The sequence below is a fragment of the Magnolia sinica genome, chromosome 2 (assembly GCF_029962835.1).
Source record: "Magnolia sinica isolate HGM2019 chromosome 2, MsV1, whole genome shotgun sequence".
Taxonomy (NCBI): Eukaryota; Viridiplantae; Streptophyta; class Magnoliopsida; order Magnoliales; family Magnoliaceae; genus Magnolia; species Magnolia sinica.
Genome location: NC_080574.1, coordinates 28,735,001 through 28,755,210, shown reverse-complemented (window position 1 = coordinate 28,755,210; position 20,210 = coordinate 28,735,001). Strand labels below are relative to the sequence as shown.

The 20,210-nt window shown below is 39.5% G+C and overlaps 1 protein-coding gene across 1 annotated transcript in view; it reads right to left on the bottom strand.

Annotated features, from left to right (window-relative positions):
* The window catches only part of LOC131236831 (succinate--CoA ligase [ADP-forming] subunit alpha, mitochondrial-like), a 39,105-nt gene that overhangs the window by 1,964 nt on the left and 16,931 nt on the right, over positions 1–20,210 (bottom strand). The window contains exons 2-5 of the mRNA XM_058234303.1: positions 6,116–6,325; positions 4,152–4,322; positions 3,947–4,070; positions 916–977 (exon numbers count right to left, since the gene is read on the bottom strand). Coding sequence (XP_058090286.1) covers positions 916–977; positions 3,947–4,070; positions 4,152–4,322; positions 6,116–6,325 — 567 coding nt within the window. The remainder of the gene's footprint in view (positions 1–915; positions 978–3,946; positions 4,071–4,151; positions 4,323–6,115; positions 6,326–20,210) is intronic.

The window sequence follows — 20,210 nt, the reverse complement described above, 5'->3', positions numbered from 1 at the left end:
GGGTTTCCATATTTTGGAATTACTTGTAGAGATTGGCTCACTTAACATGAATGACCAAGTGTATCTTTTGGCAGAAGTATTTTTTAACTGAGCATTGTGCTCAGTTCACAATAAATCACAAAGTCTTATCAACCCTTGTAAGTTTTCTCCTAACAAAACCTAGAAAATCCAGTAAAAGCATGTTTGATTAACTTGCTTCATAACTTCTTTTTATTCTTTTTCTTTTTCTGTTTTTTTCCTTTTTGAAGGATAAGATCATAACTCGGTGATACCAAAAGAACTTTTCCAAGTATACCAACCAAAACATGGAATAAAGCTCTAAAATACAGAGAGTTTTCAGCCTGGGGGACCAAAAGCAACTTAACTGTGAAAAATATTTGATGCAGGTTGATGCAGGACAATTAACCACTTGCTCTAAAAGCTCGAACTGTTAGAGCATGGCGAATTAATCCCTTTATCTCATATCCCAGGCCCCACATCTCATGGGTTAGGACCTCGGCCGAACCCCCCTCATGGGCCCCAAATCACATGGGTACCGCCTCACACAGGCCGCCCACCCCGAGTGTGTCACTGCATCCCACAGGCTACCCCACTCGAGCCCGGTGTGAAATGCGCATTAATCACCCTCGGTGAGGAGTCTCGAACACGAGACCTCCCCCGTGGGCCCCGCCCACCCTAAGTATGCCCCTGCATCCCACGGGCAACCCCACTTAAGCCCGGTGTGAAAGTGCCCCTACATTACAAGTGTTAAAAACGTGTTTATTCAACTAGGTTTTGACATAGCAAACGTCCAAACCATTTTCATGCATCAAGTCATCTGCTTACAAGCTACTTAGTTTAATCAAGCTCAAACCATTATCAAGCATCAAGCCATCCGCTCTCACAAACTACTTAAATGACCTCAATCTTCAATACCTTGACTAAGGCTGCAGCATCCTCTTCTGCAGTTCCTCCAATCTCTCCTATAAGAACAATCCCTGCAATGCAAGTCACATTAGCATCATCACATAACGACCAACACGTTGTTGCTATGTGCTAATTTTTACAAACAATTGAAAAAAATCTCTGTCAGCAACATGTCTGTCTTGTTGTGAATGCTGAACTTAGAACAAGGGAGCATAAGAATGGAACAAAGGTGTTCTGGCAATCATTTCTTGAATTATCATAGAAAAAACCACCAAACCACATCATAATACAAGCAAGGTATAAGCTGAAGAATATATTTACAAATGTAACTAGTGTTTCTTTTCTATTGGTGTATAAAATCAGGAATGAAATGCAAACCCCACACAGAAGGCATGCACGGTATGGCCCAAAATGTAAAATCCTATTCATGAGCATTAATTCAGCTTGGTCGAGCCTTCTATCCATTAAAACGTGCCACTGCAAGTTGGGTCCTTCAAACCGAATATTTTAACAATATCCAGTTGCAAGAAAATTAAAAGTTGCCAAAAATGAGGGTTTCATCAGAAAATATATACTGAGAAAAGGAGTTACTACTATAGAAAACCCCCGAGATTCTTTTCTATGTATGTTTTAAAGGGTCTGGGTAACCATGTTCATAAGAGCAAACGCCTCCTCTTTTGCAGTTCCCTAGAGTCATAAGATAGAGACTATATCATGCAGCGGCAGAGAAAGGGAGTGAGTTCCCACTTATCCAGTCTCCATCAAGCTAGGAAGGCAACAGAAGACAGAGCCAGGAAGACAGACGTGGAAGGAAGAGGGCCTTGGCAACGATGCATAGAGTCGCCGACAGTCCCACCTAGCCCCCACTGGGGGAACGCCTAACAACCCAAAAACATGCCGCAGCATGTAATGTTGCCGTTGAAGCCTGACAAGGGACAGGCATCCAAAAAAAGGTTGGACTGATTTGTTCCCTATTTACTATTCATTTAAAAACTCCTATAGTTGCATCCCTATGTTTTCTCCTTGCAAGACTGATTATTTAGGATCATAAAGCAGAAGACTCTAGTCTAGCTACAAACAGGCAGTGTTGCAAATTTACAACAATTTTTCATCTATCCAAAATATAGGTTTAGAGACACCAACACATTACATAATAGGTTATGTTAAACACATTACTTATCAACGATGTAATTTTATTCAGAATGGGATTGGCAATTCATGATAGGTGATGTTAAACAGAGTCCAACTAAATGATTTTTTTCAAAGTGTAATCAACCTAAAAATGGTCACAATTTGAAAGGCTGAAGAAAAGCTTCAAGCTCAAGCTCAATGTACACATTGCACAATGACTAGACCTGAAGACAATCCCAATGGAGAACAGCCATATAGGTGACCTGTTATGCAATTCCAAGGAGCGTTCTGATATCCCAGCATCATGAGATGGGATCTTAAAAAGAAAAGAGCTGATAACCAGTGTTTTCAGTATCTTGTGAAATCACCGATATATCCCATGATATATATATGTTATCTCAACTGGGTGATACGAAACCCAGCTTTAACATCCATATTTTATGGTATTGTGCAATACATCGCATGACATCGCGATATATCACGGATATCATGATATCGTGCGATATATCCAAACTCCCCCTTTATAAATTCTTAATTATTGGGCGATATATTGATATCGAGTGAGATATCGAAAGGGATAAAAGGAAACCAACATTGTTTTGTCTGAAAAATTCTCAAAAATTCACAAAATCGGTTTTTTTTTTTTTGCAAGAAGAAAAAAAAAAAACTTCCTAGTACACATTGTAAGCTGATTTTGATCCGTCCACTCTAGTTTGTTGGAAGAAAATTTTCTAAATTTCTTTGAAATCACAATCGGAAACTTCTTGGGGCCAAATTCTAAAAGGTGCGTATTTTTTAGTGGTGATTCTTTTTTTTCGTTTTTGTATGTTGTAAGTTGTAAATAGTGTCAAATGGTAAGAAATCCATGATTCTTCATGTTTTGCATGAAAAATTATGTATTTTGAGCTTCGATTTCGAGATTTGGGGGAGATGGGACAAGTTGTGGAAAATTGAGGAAAATCAAAATTTTCCCAAATTGGCCGCAGTCTTACTGTCCAAACACGAAATCAAACATGTATATAATCTGATCTACATATTCTTGGCAATTTGGGGATTTTTAGGAAAATTTTTAATTTTTAATTAAAAATATTAAAAAATAATTTTTTTTCAAGATCGATAGGTATATTTCTAGTTTTCTACTTTTTTTGTTTTTTAATATAACGTTTGTGTTTCCATACATGTCTTTTTACTTTTATAAATTTTATAAATTAACTTTGAATATAGTTGCATCAGTCCAGTCAAACAGCGCATAGATTAGGACCATATACAAAGGAAACCTATTATGTGCACTTGTTTTTTGTCATTTATTATTATTATTTTTAAGTGTGTATTAGGGTCTTTTTTTAACAATCCCTGAAGTTTCATTGAAAATTTTGACCAATTTCCCAATGTTTCCCCATGTTTCCTAACAACAGCGATAAATTATAATATAACTAATATAGCCCATGAGATAACCAATATGTATCTGTATCCCAACGGTGCGATACATAATGCGACAACGATGCGGAAAACATTACTGATAATTAATGAATTACAATTCATCCTACCAGGTCAGATACCTGTCAACAATGACACCTGCACAACCAATCATCAGCACTCATTTAAATGGTTGTAAAAGGGGTCCTTTGTGTGGTTGGGCGGGTGTGTCCATGCATATAAAGAGGACCCACTACAAAGCAACCCACGTGCCACAACTTCAACACAATTATCAGAGGCCCCATTAGAATTTCAATCATGAAAAGCGATGGTGGAAACAAAAGGACCCCTAAAGAGCAATTTTCCATGGCAAGTACACTCAATATAGTGTAAGTTGTCTTTAAAGGTACCAACTAAAGCACACAAAAAAGAAGGGTTGATGGATTCAGTACTTTCACATCTGCGAATTAGGTCACATCTGCAACTGGTTTACCTTCAGTCTGAGGATCATCAAGGAATTTCTTCATGCAATCCACAAAGTTCGTCCCATTGAAAGGATCCCCTCCTATTCCTACACAGGTAGATTGTCCCAGGCCAACAGCAGTTGTTTGGAAAACCTGACATGCATATAACAAATAGAATCACATTCCCCTGACATGTGTCCTCAAAGCAAAGGCTACAATTCACAAAAACCATACCGCTTCATAAGTCAAGGTACCCGATCGGGAAACAATTCCTACACGCCCTGGCTTGTGAATATAACCCGGCATAATTCCAATCTTGCATTCTCCGGGCTTGATAATACCAGGGCAGTTCGGTCCAATCAGCCGAGTCTTGGTTTGCCTGTTAAGAGCAGCCTTCACTCGAACCTGAGATTTGAATAGGAAAGGAAAAGAAAAGAATTTCTTCAGGCTACGCAAGGGAGCAATAAAATGTACAATGGAGAAATACAAAATGGCAAGTAAGAATTGTTCATCAGATAATATAAAAGAAAGCATCAGACATACCAAATACAGTGAACTCAAATAACTCTTAGGTCATCACTGGTATTACCCATCCATATTAAATAATAAGTATGCAATGATCATCATCATCTAAACCTTATTCCAACAACATACTTACCTGGAAAGGGTCAGGAAAAAATAAAAAACGTATTCCAACCTTTTTTTAGGTAAACAAAATTTTATTAAAAGAAAGCCAAAACGAGACAGGACAACTACAAAAAAGTTAACCACAAAAGGAGGAAAAAAAAAACATGGATAAAGAGCAGTGAGACAACAAGAGCGAGCCAATACATCAACAAGTACTCTTTAAGGGAAAATGTACCTAAAACCCAAAAGGCGCCAAAGGAATAGGCTCACCCCTCCCATCATTTTCAATGAACAACGAGGGTCATGATGCACCAACTAATTGGGGTTGAGATACATCAACTTTTTTTTTATCATCCCAACTAATTTGGGTCGGCTACGCGAATCCTCCTCCACCATTCCACTCTATCAAGGACTGTATAGTCAGTTAAACCATGAGTCATCAACTCCACCCACGTCCTTTTGGACCTTCCCCTTGCCCTTTTAGAGCCTTCAACTTGAACCAAGTCACTCCTAACCGGTGCAGCTCTTGGTCTCCATTGCACATGGCCTAACAAGTATGCTACGATAAATATATATTTAAGCCCATGTCCATATATACACATAGAGCAGTGGTCTAATGACCAAAATACCTTGGACCAAGTTACTTTCCAAGTCCATGGAGCCAAATCCAAGTAAGGCAAAATTAAAATCTATTTATAATACCCATTAACCCAACACTACATGCATGAGGACATTGATGCCCAAGTGCACTTGCTAAAATATACAATGGAATAATCAAGGAAACACAGACACTAGCATACTAGCAGGCAATAGATGTACATCCTATGCATAATGTACCCTGCAGCTCTCCGCTTACAACTGCCACTGACATGCGCCGATTAGTCTACAAGGCCAACCAAGATCATGTGAAGAAAATGAAGCACAGATATTCTATAGTCCATACACACTGCTCCTGTCAAACTGATAGTAACAAGTTACAGCATCAATTAGGCAGAAAGTTAACAGTTCTACACAATCCGAGACTGAACATTCTGGAATGCATACTCTCAGAAACTTAATTTTATACGACTGAAGGCTGACAGTCATTTTCCACCTATCATATGCCACTCACCAACACAGCAGTGGAAATGTCATTGAAGCACATTTCATCGTCGAATACAACTCGGGTTTTCCCAAGACGGATCAGTTTCAGTTGGGAGCTGATGTGTCACCAGATGACCGAAACAGAATAAGTCAGGCCAAGTCATGCTGATGTCCATTTCCAGGCAACTCACACTTTGACATGCTATTTAAAACCATGATTACAGTTGCATTCCAATAAAGCATTCACCCAGGTCATTTTTATTTTATTTTTTTAAGAATAAATAAATCTTTTAAATTATCAAATACTGAGAAGCCCAATAATTGACAAAAATGAAGTCTAGTCTATTTTCTTAGAGAAAAAAATTTCCTGGATTCCAAGTCTCATTATTCAAAAGATAAAACGATTACCATGTATGGAAGGACAAAAAATATGAACCAACGTGTTCAGGATGGCAAAAAAGTAGCACCAACAAGAAGATCCGGTTTACCATGTCATGCTGAGGGATCCCCTCTGTGATGCACACAACCAGATCCAACTCAGCTTCCATTGCCTCCAAGATAGCAGCTGCAGCAAATGGTGGGGGAACATAAATAACCGATGCATTAGCCTTTGTCTCTGCCTTTGCTTCCGCTACTGTGTTGAAAACGGGAAGCCCTAAATGTTCTGTTCCACCTTTCTTTGGTGTCACCCCACCGACCTATTTAAACAAAAAACGAGAGAAAATCCAAATTGAATTAGGCTATCCCCACAATATTCCTACAGAAACACTGCCTGTGGAAGGAAAACATTTAAGCTTTTGCATGTTTTTTTTTCCTTTCTTTTCTTTTTTCCATTCTTTTTTTTTTTTTTAAGGATAAGCTTTTTGTGTGTTGGGATGCAATAGTGCATCGACTAGCAATTATCAGTCTAATAATGTGGAAATAAGTAAACCATAATTTCCTCAGCATTCACATGGAGGGTCTGGGTAAATTGTGACATGCTACTTTCCAGTTGGAGTTGAAAGGAATCGAACTGCAATTTGAAGGTTACTTCCTTGTTATGAATATTAGGAATGTCCTTAAAATTAAATACTAGGAATGTTATTCATTAAAAATAAATAAAATAGAATAAAATAAAAACTAGGAATGTCATTAATTGTTTTCAATCCCTCTTGAGTCTTGACTAAACTGAATGGCTGCAATTCAAGTCGCTTGTGGATCCAAACACAGCCTTGAACAGAAATGCTTGATTATCTAATATCATATACTTCGGAAGATGCTAGATTGATCCAGACATTTTTTCAAGTTCACATGGTCTATGTTCTTTTGCTTTCAAGGGTTAAAAAGGCTAGCTCATCTGTATGTCCAGCATATCATGTGATGGCTGCAGAAATTCGCACCACTTCGCACGATGGCATGTTTGTGAATTTTGTGTTTTCTTAGTATGAAAAAAATATCCCACCCCTATACTCGTCTTGTTACAAGGTAATGGAGCTCTTATGGAGCGAAATGGTCACTGCGTAATTGGGATCCTCTGCTGAGTTTTATCCTCACAGTCAAACTGCTGGGAATATGGAACGGTGTGGACATCTCTCGTTCCTAGGTGGATTGTGTTAATCAAGGTGATGCTGTCCCACTCATGATTTTAAACATCGAACAAAACCATGAGACAACTTGGTTTCAGTCTATTTAGTTAATTTCAGCCCATTTAAGGCCTTTTTAGATTACCAATTACCACAATAATGTAAAGGAAAAGTGTCATCATTACAATTTTACCACCGCCAAACCAAACACGAGAATTGTCGGCTAAAGGCATATGTTTTTAGGAGACAAGTAAAGAAATTTGTAATCATTGTACTTTTTCATGGCATTAGCATGAAAATCTCATATCCAAACAGCGACATTAGTGTATGGATGTGATGATTTCACATTAATGGAAAAAATGTCATCATTACAATTTTACCGCTGACAAACCAAACACAGGAATCGGCGGTCAAATGCAATATTGTCGGGAGAAAGGTATAGGAATTTGTAATCATTGCACTTTTCCTTTGCATTACCGTGGTAATTAGTAATCCAAACAAGCCTAGGCTTTGACTTGACATGACAAACCAAAACTAGTTGACTCATCCCAATTGACTAATTTTCAGACCTTCAGTCCAAAGCAAGTCACATACCAAAATCGAGATTTACAATCGTGGATGGGTCCCACATGCTTATTTGCTTTATGCCAATTTATTGGACTCTTGCATTTGTCACTGAAACCATAAAGAGGTACAGTGAATTATATGATCCTCAAGTCCAGTATATGCACCGTTTCCTCAAGCCTTGTGTTAGGAATTGGGGCAAGTGGACCACATGGTTCAGTTATCTAAACTGTCGGTCTTATGGGCTGCAACATTGAAAGATCATGCCCCCAAAATTTCCCAAACCAGAAGCTCGCATATTGATGTAGGACAATTAATCACTTGCTCTAAAAGCTCGAACTAAGAAAGCATGGCAAATCAATCCCTTTATCTCATAGCCCAAGTCCTACATCGCATGGGTTAGGACCTTGGCCGAACCCCCCTCGTGGGCCCCACTTCACATGGGTTCCGCTTCAGACGAGCCAACTGTCTCGAGTGTGCCCATGCATCCCATAGGCCACCCCACTCAGGCCCAGTGTGAAAATGCCCCCCTGCATTAATCACCTCCGGTGAGGAATCTCAAACAAGAGACCTCCTACTCTGATACCACTTTGATGCAGGACAATTAATCACTTGTTCTAAAAGCTCAAACTGATAGAGCATGGCGAATCAATCCCTTGATCTCATAGCTCATGCCTCACAACACATGGGTTAGGACCTCATCCGAACCCCCCTCGTGGGCCCCACTCACGAGCCAGTCACCTCGAGTGTGCCCCTGCATCCCACATGCTACCCACTCGAGCCCGGTGTGAAAATGCCCATGCATTACATATGATCCATATTTGTTTTTCCATTGAATGTGGACTAATGCTATATTTTCTTCTTAACTTAGCAAAAACACGGGCCTGTTTGGCATGTGGGATTAAGTGGGATTAAGTAGGATAGAATTGGTTTATTGCAATGATTATATGGTGTCAGTGATTGCCTTGAAATCTCATGTTTAAGAGGACATCATATTCCATGTTTGGAATGTAATTGTTGAAAATGTAAATCCTAGATTTTAGTTGTAAACACATTTGGATTGAACCACATATCTGGAAGTACACGGTTTGGAAATGTCAAGCGCAACCACCGACCTTCCTAGTGTGTTGACGTCACCAAGTTTTGTAGACCCCACCATAATGTATGTGTTATATCCGCACCGTCCATCCATTTCGCAACATCATTTTATGGCATGGGCTAAAAAATGAGGCAGATCCAGCAATTACGTGGACCACACCAATGTTCGCAATATCGATACTATCGGCCGATATTATCGGTATCGCAGTCCAACGATACGAAACTCGTCAGAAGAAACTAAGAAAAATTTTATTGTGCATAAATATTCCAAAAAAAAATCGAATATATATATATAGGGAAACTTTCAATAGGGTGGATTTCCGTACCTGTAGAAGAGATTGCCCTGATTGGAAGCTACATTTGGTGGGTCATTCGAATCGAAGCTCGCCACTCGTAGGTTAGGGTAAAGAAAATTTCCAATTCCCTTTTTTACTTTCTTCGAATAGATTAGTGCTTGAAAATGGAAGAGATTTCGGAAGAAAATGTGAAGAAAAAAAAAATCAGAGAAATCCGGAGATTCGGGAGAGAATTTCGGGGTTTTAGGGTTCCGGAAGGCCGGAACCCTCTCTACAATCAAAAATGGCTTTCGAGCCCTTTTTATCGGGCGCCGCTAGACGCGGATTTCATGCACACATGAAGTTTCTGCGTTGGGATGCTAGGTGGGGCCCACCATGTTGTTTGTGAGAAATTCACGATGTCCATCTATTTTGCAAGCTTAATTTAGGACATGTGACCGAAAATGAGGTGAATCCAAAACTCAGGTGTGCCGCACAAGAGGAAACACTAAGGATTCAGTGACCACCATTGAAACATTTTTATGGCCACAAAAGTTTCATATCAAGATAAGTTTTTCCTGTTTTCACTTCATCCCAATGGGAATGACCTCATAAACGGTTTGGATGTCATATAAACATCAAGGTGGAGCTCAGGAAAGTTTCAACAGTAGGAAACCCCTTCCCCAGTTTCCCTCTCATATGGCCCACTTGATTTTTGGATCCACCTCATTTTTGGTCACATATCCTAAAATGAGCTCGCAAAGTGGATGGACGGGGTGGATTTATGACAGTGGGCCCCATCTAGTATCTCAGCACAGGAACCTCTTGCAAAAGCCTTTCAGAGGAAGAGGCATGCTCACCTACGCATCTACGCATGTGCGCACCTTTGCACACATGTCATGGGCCTCCAATCTAAACGGTCCATGTGATGCGGCATCTCATGAAACTCCCTGGGACCAATTTTCACCTTAATCTAAAACTCTGGTGAGCCATAGCAAAGAAAGATGCGATCAAGGGCGGAAACTATTTTCTTTTTCCATGGCCCACCAAAGTTTTGGATCAAAGTAAAAGTTGGGCCATAGGGGTTTCATGGAGTGCTGCATCACGTGGACCGTTCAGATTTTGGACTCACATCACGTATGATGAGTTCTCAAAAAGTTCTCACGAGAACTACTACGCAACTGAGCATTTGGCTTGGCAGGAAATCCGCATCCGGCACAAATTGGGAGCCTGGAGATGGATGGTGGTCCTATCAGGGACTCTAGAGGGCCCACCATAATATATGTGTTTTATCCACTCCGTCCATCCATTTTGATAGGTCATTTTAGGGCGTGATCCCAAAATGTAGCCAGATATGAGGCTCAAGTGGACCACACCACAAGAAGCCGTGGTGAGAATGATATCCACCGTTGAACCTTTCCTGGGGCCCTTCGTGATGTTTATTTGCCATCCAATCTATTCATAAGGTCTAACAGACCTGGATGAAGGGAAAACATAAATATTAGCTTGATCCAAAACTTTTGTAGCCCCCAAAAATTTTTTAATGGTGGCCATTCAATGACCACTTTTTTTTTGTGGTGTGATCCACGTGAGATTTGGATTTGGCTCATTTTTTGGCCCACACCCTAAAATGAACTTTCAAAATGAATTGACGGTGTAGACATACCATATTACATCGAGGTGGCCCCACGGTCATGGTCCCACCATATTACATACGTCTATGTTTGAAACCAATGGAATTACTTTCACATCTCAATGTTATTTTATTACGGGAACTCTGTGAGCTCCACAATAATGCATGTGCTATATCCACTCCTCCCATTCATTTCTTCATATCATTTTAGCATATAAGACTAAAAATGGGGTAGAGCCAAAGCTCAAGTGGACCACACCAAAGAAAACAGTTGTTTCAATGGTGGCGTCATTATTCCCACTGTTTCCCATGATGTGGTCCATTTGATCTCTGGATCTGCCCCATTTTTTGGCTCAAGCTTTAAAATTATCCGAAAAAATGAATGGACGGCATGATACAATGCATGGGGCCCACAAAATCTGCCTCTTTTTTTGAGCCAAGACCTATCAAAAAAAAAAAAAAGTAAAGACGTGTAGGTGAGACCTGGACTCACCCAGGACAGTGCAGCCCTTAATGTGGCCCACCCTGATGTATGTATTTTGTATTCACGTCGTTCATCCATTTTTCCAAATCATTTTAGTGTATTATCCAAAAAATGAAGTACATCTAATTATCAAGTGGACCAAACTAAAGGAAAAGGTGGTGATTGACTATTAATGGGCCACAAAAGTTCTGGATCAATCATATATTTGTTTTTTCCTTCCATCCAGGCTTATGTGAACTTATCAACAGATTGGATGGTAAATAACACTACAAAAACATTAAGGTGAGCCCTAAGAAGGTTTTAATGGTAGGGCCTTCAATCAATACTCTTTCGTATGGCATGGTCCACTAGAAAATTAGATTTGCTTCATTTTTGGGATAGTGCCATAAATTAAGGTGGCAAAACAGATGGACGGTGTGGATATACATGTCTTCATACATTTATAAATGTTATGCATTATATTTGAATATAGTTGCCTTAGATCAATCATACAACGCATAACTTAGGACCCTACACAAATGAAACCTATTGTGTGCACTTTTTTTTAGATGTTATGATTTAAAAGTGTGTATTAAGATCTTTTTTAATAATACCTGAAGTTTCATTGAAAAATTCAATCATTTTGCCAATGTTTACCCATGTTTCCCAAAAAGTGCAATAAATTATGCGATACAAACAATATATCCCGTGCGATAACCGATATGTATCTGTATCCCAAGGGTGTGATACATTGCACGATACCGATATTTCGAACACTAGACCACACTATAGAAAGTTGTGGGGAAAATGACGCCCACCGTTGAAACCTTCCTAGGGTCCACTGTGATGTTTATTTGCCATCCAACCTATTCATAAGGCCCCCAAGAAGTTTTCGATGGTAAATGGTAGGCGTTCAATCCCCACTGCTTTTTTGTGGTGGCGTCCACTTCAGCTTTGGATTTGCCTAATTTTTGGGCCCATGCCCTAAAATGATCTCAAAAAATTGATGGATGGTGTGGATGGTGCCCATACATCATGGTGGGACCCACAGAACTTGCTAACATCAACACACCCATTCAAATTTTTTCAAACAGTGTAGAGGCAAGAAGCAATGGTATTTTGGAAATCTCCTGTTATAGCGCCTAAATCTGAGAGGGATTCCTCATATCCCTTTCCTTATTGCAATGGTTTTCGGCGCGTTTTCCGAAGCATTCAAAGCCAATATCCCAGAGAGAAAACAAACGAGGTGTGGGGTTTAAACTATGGTTCCATCAATTCAATACCACCTAATCCCTTCTAATACTCCGAATCAAACAAGCCCTAATAGAAACGTTAAATTTGTTCAATCAAGAGAGTTTGAGGGAATCCCATGTCCATGACAGGGCCCATCAGATCAATGGTTTGCATCACTGATCCACAGGCTCCACTTGTCCAAACATAAGGATCAAAGATTATGTGCATATCCTTAGCTCAATGTTCATATAATCAACTTTTTCAAAAAAAAAAAAAGTTCATATAATCAAGAGGTCCAAAAAAGGAAAGCTCACAGAGTTAGCGTTGGAGCAGATACCTGTATCAATTCAATTGTTCACACATGCCAATTCATGTGGTTGGGTTGGGCTAGGGAAACGCTTAGAAGATCTGGATAGAGTTGAGTTGAATATCGTTAGGTTAGAATTACGGTTAGGTCTATTGATTAGATTGTACACGTCGTATAACTTGTCTTCTCCATTAATAAAAATTTAATCAAAGATTTGGAGGACAGTCCCATTGTAGAGATCAAACACAAGCTACGGCAGAGTCAAACAAATCATTACCACGATCATCAATCAATTGACGGACTTTCATTAACAGGTGGAAATTTGGTATGGAATCTGGAATGCAAAAGAAATTTACAAGATTGGGAGATCGCAGAGTATGTGGCCCTCCTAGATCAAATTTCCAAAAGTAAGCCGTTATCTTTTGTCTGAAGAGAGGCTAATATGGAGGGCTGATAAATCTGGAGTATTCTCGGTTAAGTCATTTTACAAAATTCTGGATTGCAGTCCCTTCCCCGATGAACAACCAATGACAAACCAGATTTGGAACTACTTGTTCCCTCCTAAGATCGCATTTTTTGGATGGCTGGTTGGAAAGAAAAAGGTGCTTACGGTTGACAATTTGATGAGGGGGATGATCCTACGTAATGTCTGTCTTTGTTGCATGGCGGATGAAGAGACGGCCGATCACTTGGTTGTTCATTGCTCCTATATTAATCAGATCTGGCCAGAAATCTTAAGTCCCTTCGGAATTAAATGGTCTTCTCCTGACACAACAGGTCGGCTGTTAAAGGCATGGCACGGTGTCAGCCTAGGAAAGCGAAGAACTCCAATTTGGAGAAAGGCCCTTCTAGTTGTTTGGTGGGCTGTTTGGGAAGAAAGAAATGGAAGATGTTTTAAAAACAATTCTAAATCGGTGGAGTCCTTAGTGCGTAGAGCAAAACAGTTAATCTTAGAGTGGGCTGCTAATGTAGATAATCTAAAGGGCTGTAATTTTCTTTTCCTTGGAGCTTAGGTAGTACGCTTCCTCAGCGGCCCCGCTCTTCTCTGTATCTTTTTCTTCTTTTAATATAAATTTTGTGATCCTTCAAAAAACCAAAAAAACAAAAAAAAAAAAAAACAAACACAAATCATAGCTTCTTTGACGTGGGTTTCCAAGGTGACACACGTCAACAGTCAGTTGATGGACAATCATTCATAAGGTCGTTCCCCAACACTAGGATCCAATCTGGACCAGAGCCGCAGATAATGCAAGGGAATAAGGTTGAAGGTGATGCAATCATCCAAGCTCAAAAGATGAAGGTTGAATTTTCTATGTTCGAAAGGGATGACCAGGGAAGCTGGTACTTAACAAATAAAAATAAAGCATCCCACAGATTGGGTTTTCTTGGGAAGAACAGTTCAAAAGAATCAATAAAAGGTCCCAATGATCATATGTGTTCCTTGGCATCAATGGGCAACATTTTTCTGTGGTTTGAGTGGATGAAGAGGACTTTTGGAGAGATGAGTTGCCCTTAGTTTATGTGGGCTTTGTGCAACTGATTCAGGTCACCTGAATTTCAACCTCTAGAGGAGCGCTCTCCAAGTCATCTAAAACAGAATCTATAGCAAATATCTGCCATGATTTAAGTGCCTGGCAGCAAATTTCAGACATGATTTACGCGCCTGGCCAATCATACTATAGGGTTACCCAAACGTTTTTTTGGTGAGTTTGTGTTGGGTTGAAAGATGACAGAGGCCACACAAGTAAAGGCACGGTCAGGGCCAATCCTAGACCAATTACTGCATTTTCAATCACGGGGGATTACTCTCGCTTGCTGAGATGGCAGAAACAGGTAAGTAGGTAGTTAAATTTTAATTGTGATGAGAAATTCATTTCGTGCTACCATGCAAGTTCCATACTGCAATTTTGGAGGGTCACCATGGCGATGATCAGGACCCTTGACAAATTGCTAGTAGAAATTGCAAAATTCACTATAGGAGAGATTAAAGGACTTCAGCACTCCAGGACAAGGGTTTTTTTAAGAGGGAGAGATACACGTGCCCAAATGGATCTAGTTGTTCACATGTGCCAATTCACACAGTTCAAGTTTCGTTAGGAAAATGTTTACTAAGAACTAAGAACATTCAATTAGATTTGACAATGGTTTGATTATTGATTGGTATAAGGGTTAGAGCTGGCATGGATTCTTCCTCATGCTGTGGATGACGTATGACTTCGTTTTTCAGTAAGAAAAATAATCAGAGTTTTGGAGGTGGATCCCCTCAGAAAGATTCAAACTCATGATACGGCCTGACGTCATATAAGGGGGTTGTGCAGCATTCTTTTGTCCAATAACCAAAAGAAGTGTCATGTGGTGACCATTGTAGTAACCAAAATCTCCCAAGCCTCTTGTAGATTCCTGGCCACATTTAACTAAGATCAACATGTACTACTTGAAATGTGATCTCCACTTTCCAATACCCATACATAACACTAAAGCAACATGATTAAGACTTTAAGTAGCAAACTGAGTGACAGAATGTGAAACAAGGATAAATTGTGGCGACTGTTCACCTAATACATACTGTCTAAGAAACCATAGCGCAAAGCCGTATCTCTTCGATTAATAAGATCCAAAAGGTTTATCGATGCCAGGGGGTGCAGATTCATAATAGGGATATAGAGATTATTGTACGTCAAATAACATCCTTGTTTTCAAACTCCGGCGTAAAAGTACATTTATCGCAAGGTTGGAAGCCTTACCTCTAACCAGGAGAAGAGTGAGAAAACATAGAAGAGGTTCTTTATATTTATATATTTAAATATACTCATCATCATCCCACCACTACTACCAACAATAATAGAAGTTTTGCGGGTTTCCCAGTATTTGGTGCTTGTGAGAGAGATCCGAAAAACAAAAGATCTAGATGAGTTTCAAATCAAAGCACGGGAAAAAAAAAATTGCACGTTGGTTCCTAACCGGAACCACTAGATTCGAGACGTAGCTGATACATATAGGCGAGGCTTCAAAAACAGCATGTAAGTACGTCTCTAGATCAGTCACAAGCTGCACTTGAGGACGAGATCCAAGAAGAGAGTGGTGCTGAACCAAGGATGGCAGTCTGCCTAGTCTTTATTCTCTTTTTCTATCGTATGTGGATTTTTCTCTTCCAAATTGAAGTAGTTTCTTTTGTGAATCCCCTGCTATGTGATCTCTTACTCATAAGCCCAGTTTTAATTCAATCTGGACATTAATTTGGTAATAGAGCAAGTTTTGATCTTGGTTTTTTCTCTGATTTCTCTCCCTCTAATGAGGATATGGACTACCTAATGTTGATGGATCGGGATGATGTACTTGCCAAGAAGTTTTGGGATGGATTAGAGCGTGGAAAGGGGCCCAAATATCATCCATAATGGGTCAAACCCGTAGACCCATAATGAACCTCACATTATAGCACCCGTGGTGCACTTTTAAATCCACAAAAGGGTCTTTTGGTGGCATCTTCCCTAAGGTACGATTTTTTATTTATTTTTGGACCAATTTTGATTTATTTTTGCTTTGCTTATGTCTCACATAAGTAAATAGGAATATTTTAGTCATTTTCCTTTAAATAAAAATTGTGTAGTTGAGATTATAACATCCAACCCATATTTTATGCTCGATGTTAAGGGTCAGATTAATGTTAGGGCTTTTCTTTTGTTCCCTTTCATATAAAAGCTCAATAAACAGAAAAAGTCGAGCAGCTTTTGGAACATTTTTATCTTTTCTACAAGCCTTGGGCTAGGGTTTGTGCAATTGCATGTTTTCACTCGTGGGGTGTATGATCTAGACCATCAAAACTAGTGAAAACTTCGATTATTCGCTGGTTATTGCATTGCTTTTCCTTTCTTTTCAAGTGGAAGAATCTCTATATTTATATATTGGGTGTGTTTGGGCATGATTTAGTCCTAGGGTTTGATATAACTGCTTGCGGTTAACGATTCTCATTCATTAGCTACATGCCTACACCACCCTCCTTCCACAAAATCTGTCCCAAACTCCCTTATTATCCAACCTCAAACCTGTCTCCAAACAGCCCCCTACTTCTCACCACATTAAAACTGAACCTATCCCTACTTACAGCCCAAAACAGCAGCCTCTAAGCTACCCCGACACAGTCCCAGCACCTGTCCCCTTCTGACTATCAATAAGTCTACCTACAAGGCTACAATTCATAAAACCTGCAGCCAAGAACATGAGCAACCTAGCCACTGATAACCTGTTTCTGAAATTTGCCCATATCTGTCTAGAAATATATCCAGAGATTTTTCCACATTAGGTTCATCATTAGCCACCCAATCCTACCTAAACCAGCCTGTACAAGCTCCCTTTTTCAATCCTGAACAAGCTGTCCATTAACTGCCTAAAATAAGTGTCTTTAACAATCATCAAACCAGTCCAAAATCAGCCCAAAATTTGTCCTAGAAGCCTGCTAACATCTACCCTCTGATACAACCCACAGCCCGTCATTCAAGCAGCCCTTAGCTATCCAATCCCCACCCTTATGATTTCCAAAACAACCTCTTTGACCTAATTGTCCCCACCCAAAATGTACCAAAGTCATACCAATTATTTATGCCCACGAGAAGGGAGCATCTTTATAGTCCTAGGATGGCTGGAGGAAACTAGAATGATGTATCAGCAGTACAGCAGTGCCCAAGCAAATTTTGAAAGGTTGGACCAGATGGATGTCCAGTTTGAGAATATGGAGCTTGAACGGCACAGGATGAACAATCCATGCCCATTCTGGAGGAGAACAATAAGAAGGACAAGACTATCCCATGCTGGTCAATGGTATTCTTAAGAAACACAAAGCTTCAGAAGGATACATGGCATTCGGCACAGCCACTTAGAGAGACATGACATTAATTACAGACAAGAGCATGAAACAATCCCAGATATCAGCAGCCCCAATATTCTCGACAAGGTTCAAGGGCACCTGCAGCTTGTCATGATTATTCAAATTACATTGAGGCCACTGAATTTCTTCACATAGAAGATCCAAGCAAGCAAGTAAAGGTGTAGATTGCAAATTAAAGTGGTAGTGTAGACTAACAATTTCCATCAATAGTTGGAGTCAACTGAAACCATTTTGAGTGGTTTTAGCTGCCTGAGGAAGTCAAGCTGAGATCAGTGTTTCAAAAAGCGCTAGTAGCGTAGTGGTAGTGTATGCTACATAGCATAGCATAGCCATAGCGCTACATATCGTTACTAAATAGCGTAAATACACTAAAGCATATGCTATAGGGGTCGGAGCGTATGCTACAATATAAAGTTTTTTTTTTGTTTTGTTTATATTAAATGGTGTAAAACTAACATTGCAAAAAAAAAAAAACACTTAAAATGTAAAGTTAAAACCAAAACTTTCTTTGTTTACTTTCACTTAAAATGGTGGTGACCCATTGTTAAATTTGGTAAGAAACTCACACAGTAAAAAAGTCTTTAAAACTAAAATTAAAAGAAAAAGGATTTTGAAAGAGAGCTTTAGAAAACTCCTCTTTCGAACCCTATGTGTGACGCAGTAAACCCTTCTTTGATTCTCTTGATCCAGAAGTTATTGAAAGGGAGATTTCGGCCGATTAGTTGACCTTGCGAGAAAGTCCATTTGTTGTATTTTCAAGAGCATTGGAGCTAAAACGAAAGGGAAAATCAGATTTCCCTCTTTTCACATCCATACAGCCAGTGTTTGAAATATCGGTATCGCACTATGTATCGCACCCTTGGGATACAGATACGTATTGGTTATCGCACGGGATATATCGTTTGTATCGCATAGTTTATCGCACTTGCTGGAAAACATGGGGAAACATTGAGAAAATGGTTGAATTTTTTAATGAAACTTTGAAGATTGTTAAAAAAGCCCTTAATACACACTTTTAAATCATAACATCTTTAAAAAAAATATGCACATAATAAGTTTCATTTTTATAGGATCCTAAGCTATGCGATGTTTAATTGAACTAATGCAACTATATTTAAATTGGATGCATGATATTTATAAATATATTATAGTCATGTACGAAAACACAACCAAATCATTGAAAAGCAAAAGAAGAACTAAAGAAGTAAATTTTGAGAAATGGATAGACGGTGGGCATCCCTCTCCCCACTGTTTTCTGTGGTGGGGTGCACTCCAGATATGGATTTGACTCATTATTTGTCTCATGCCTTAAAATTATCTAGCCAAATGGATGGACGGTGTAGATAAAACACATACATCATGGTGGGCCCCACAGAACTTGGTGACGTCAATTCAGTAACCAGTTTGGCTGTGCAAATGTTAGTATCTAATCCGTGTCCTACGCGGGTGAACTCCCTCACACCAGCCATGCACGGTCGGTGTTATGTGGGCCCCAACATAATGTATTCGTTTCATCCATTCCGTTCATCCATTTTTACGGATCATTTTAGGATTTAATAAAAATAATTATAGGGATATAATTCTAAGGTGCACCACACCACAGGAAAACAATAATGATTGGATATCCACCATTTAAATCCTTCTAAAGCCCACTACACTGTTTATTTGACATCCAATCTGTTGATTGGATCATAAAGACCCAGATGAAGGGAAAAAATAAATATCAACTTAATCCAAAGCTTTTATGGCTCCCAAAACATTTTAAATGGTCAACATTCATTCAACACTGTTTCTGTAATGTGGTCCAGATTATATTTCGATATACCTCATTTTCTCTCTCATAACATAAAATGATCTATAAAAATAGGTGGACAGAAATGATGAAACACATACATCATGGTGGGGCCCACAAAGCACCAACCACCAGCCATTGGCTGGTGCCCGTGGGAGTAGCCAATCCGTTTCGGACACAGATTTCCTGCGAAAGCCTTCCGTAAGAAGTTCCTGCGCTGGGAACACAGGTGGGGTCCACTGTGATGTTTGTGAGAAATCCTCTCCGTCCATCTGTTTTGTGAGTGCATTTTAGGATATGAGGCCAAAAATGAACCGAATCCAATACTTAAGTGGGCCGAAAACGGGATAATTGAACGTCCACAGTTGAAATATTCGTGGGCCAACAGAAGTTTTGAATCATGCTAATGTTTGTGTTTTCAGTTCATCCTAGTAAGAATGACGTTATTAACGGTATGGATGACATGTAAACATGACTGTGGGCCCTAAAAAGGTTTCAACGGTGGAAATCATTATTCCAACTATTTCCTATGGTATGGTCCACTCGATCTTTGGGTATGATTAAATTTTGGGCTCAACCGTTAAAATAAGATGGAAAAGCCGATGGACGGCGTGGATGGACCGCATACATTAAAGGTGGGCCCGAGCGAGTTTACTGAGACCCTAATAAGATGCCGCGATACAAACAATGGACGGGGCGATACAAACGATATATCCTTCTTTCGCTTTCCCTCTTTCACTCTCCTTCTTTTACTTTCCGAACCCTAATACGATG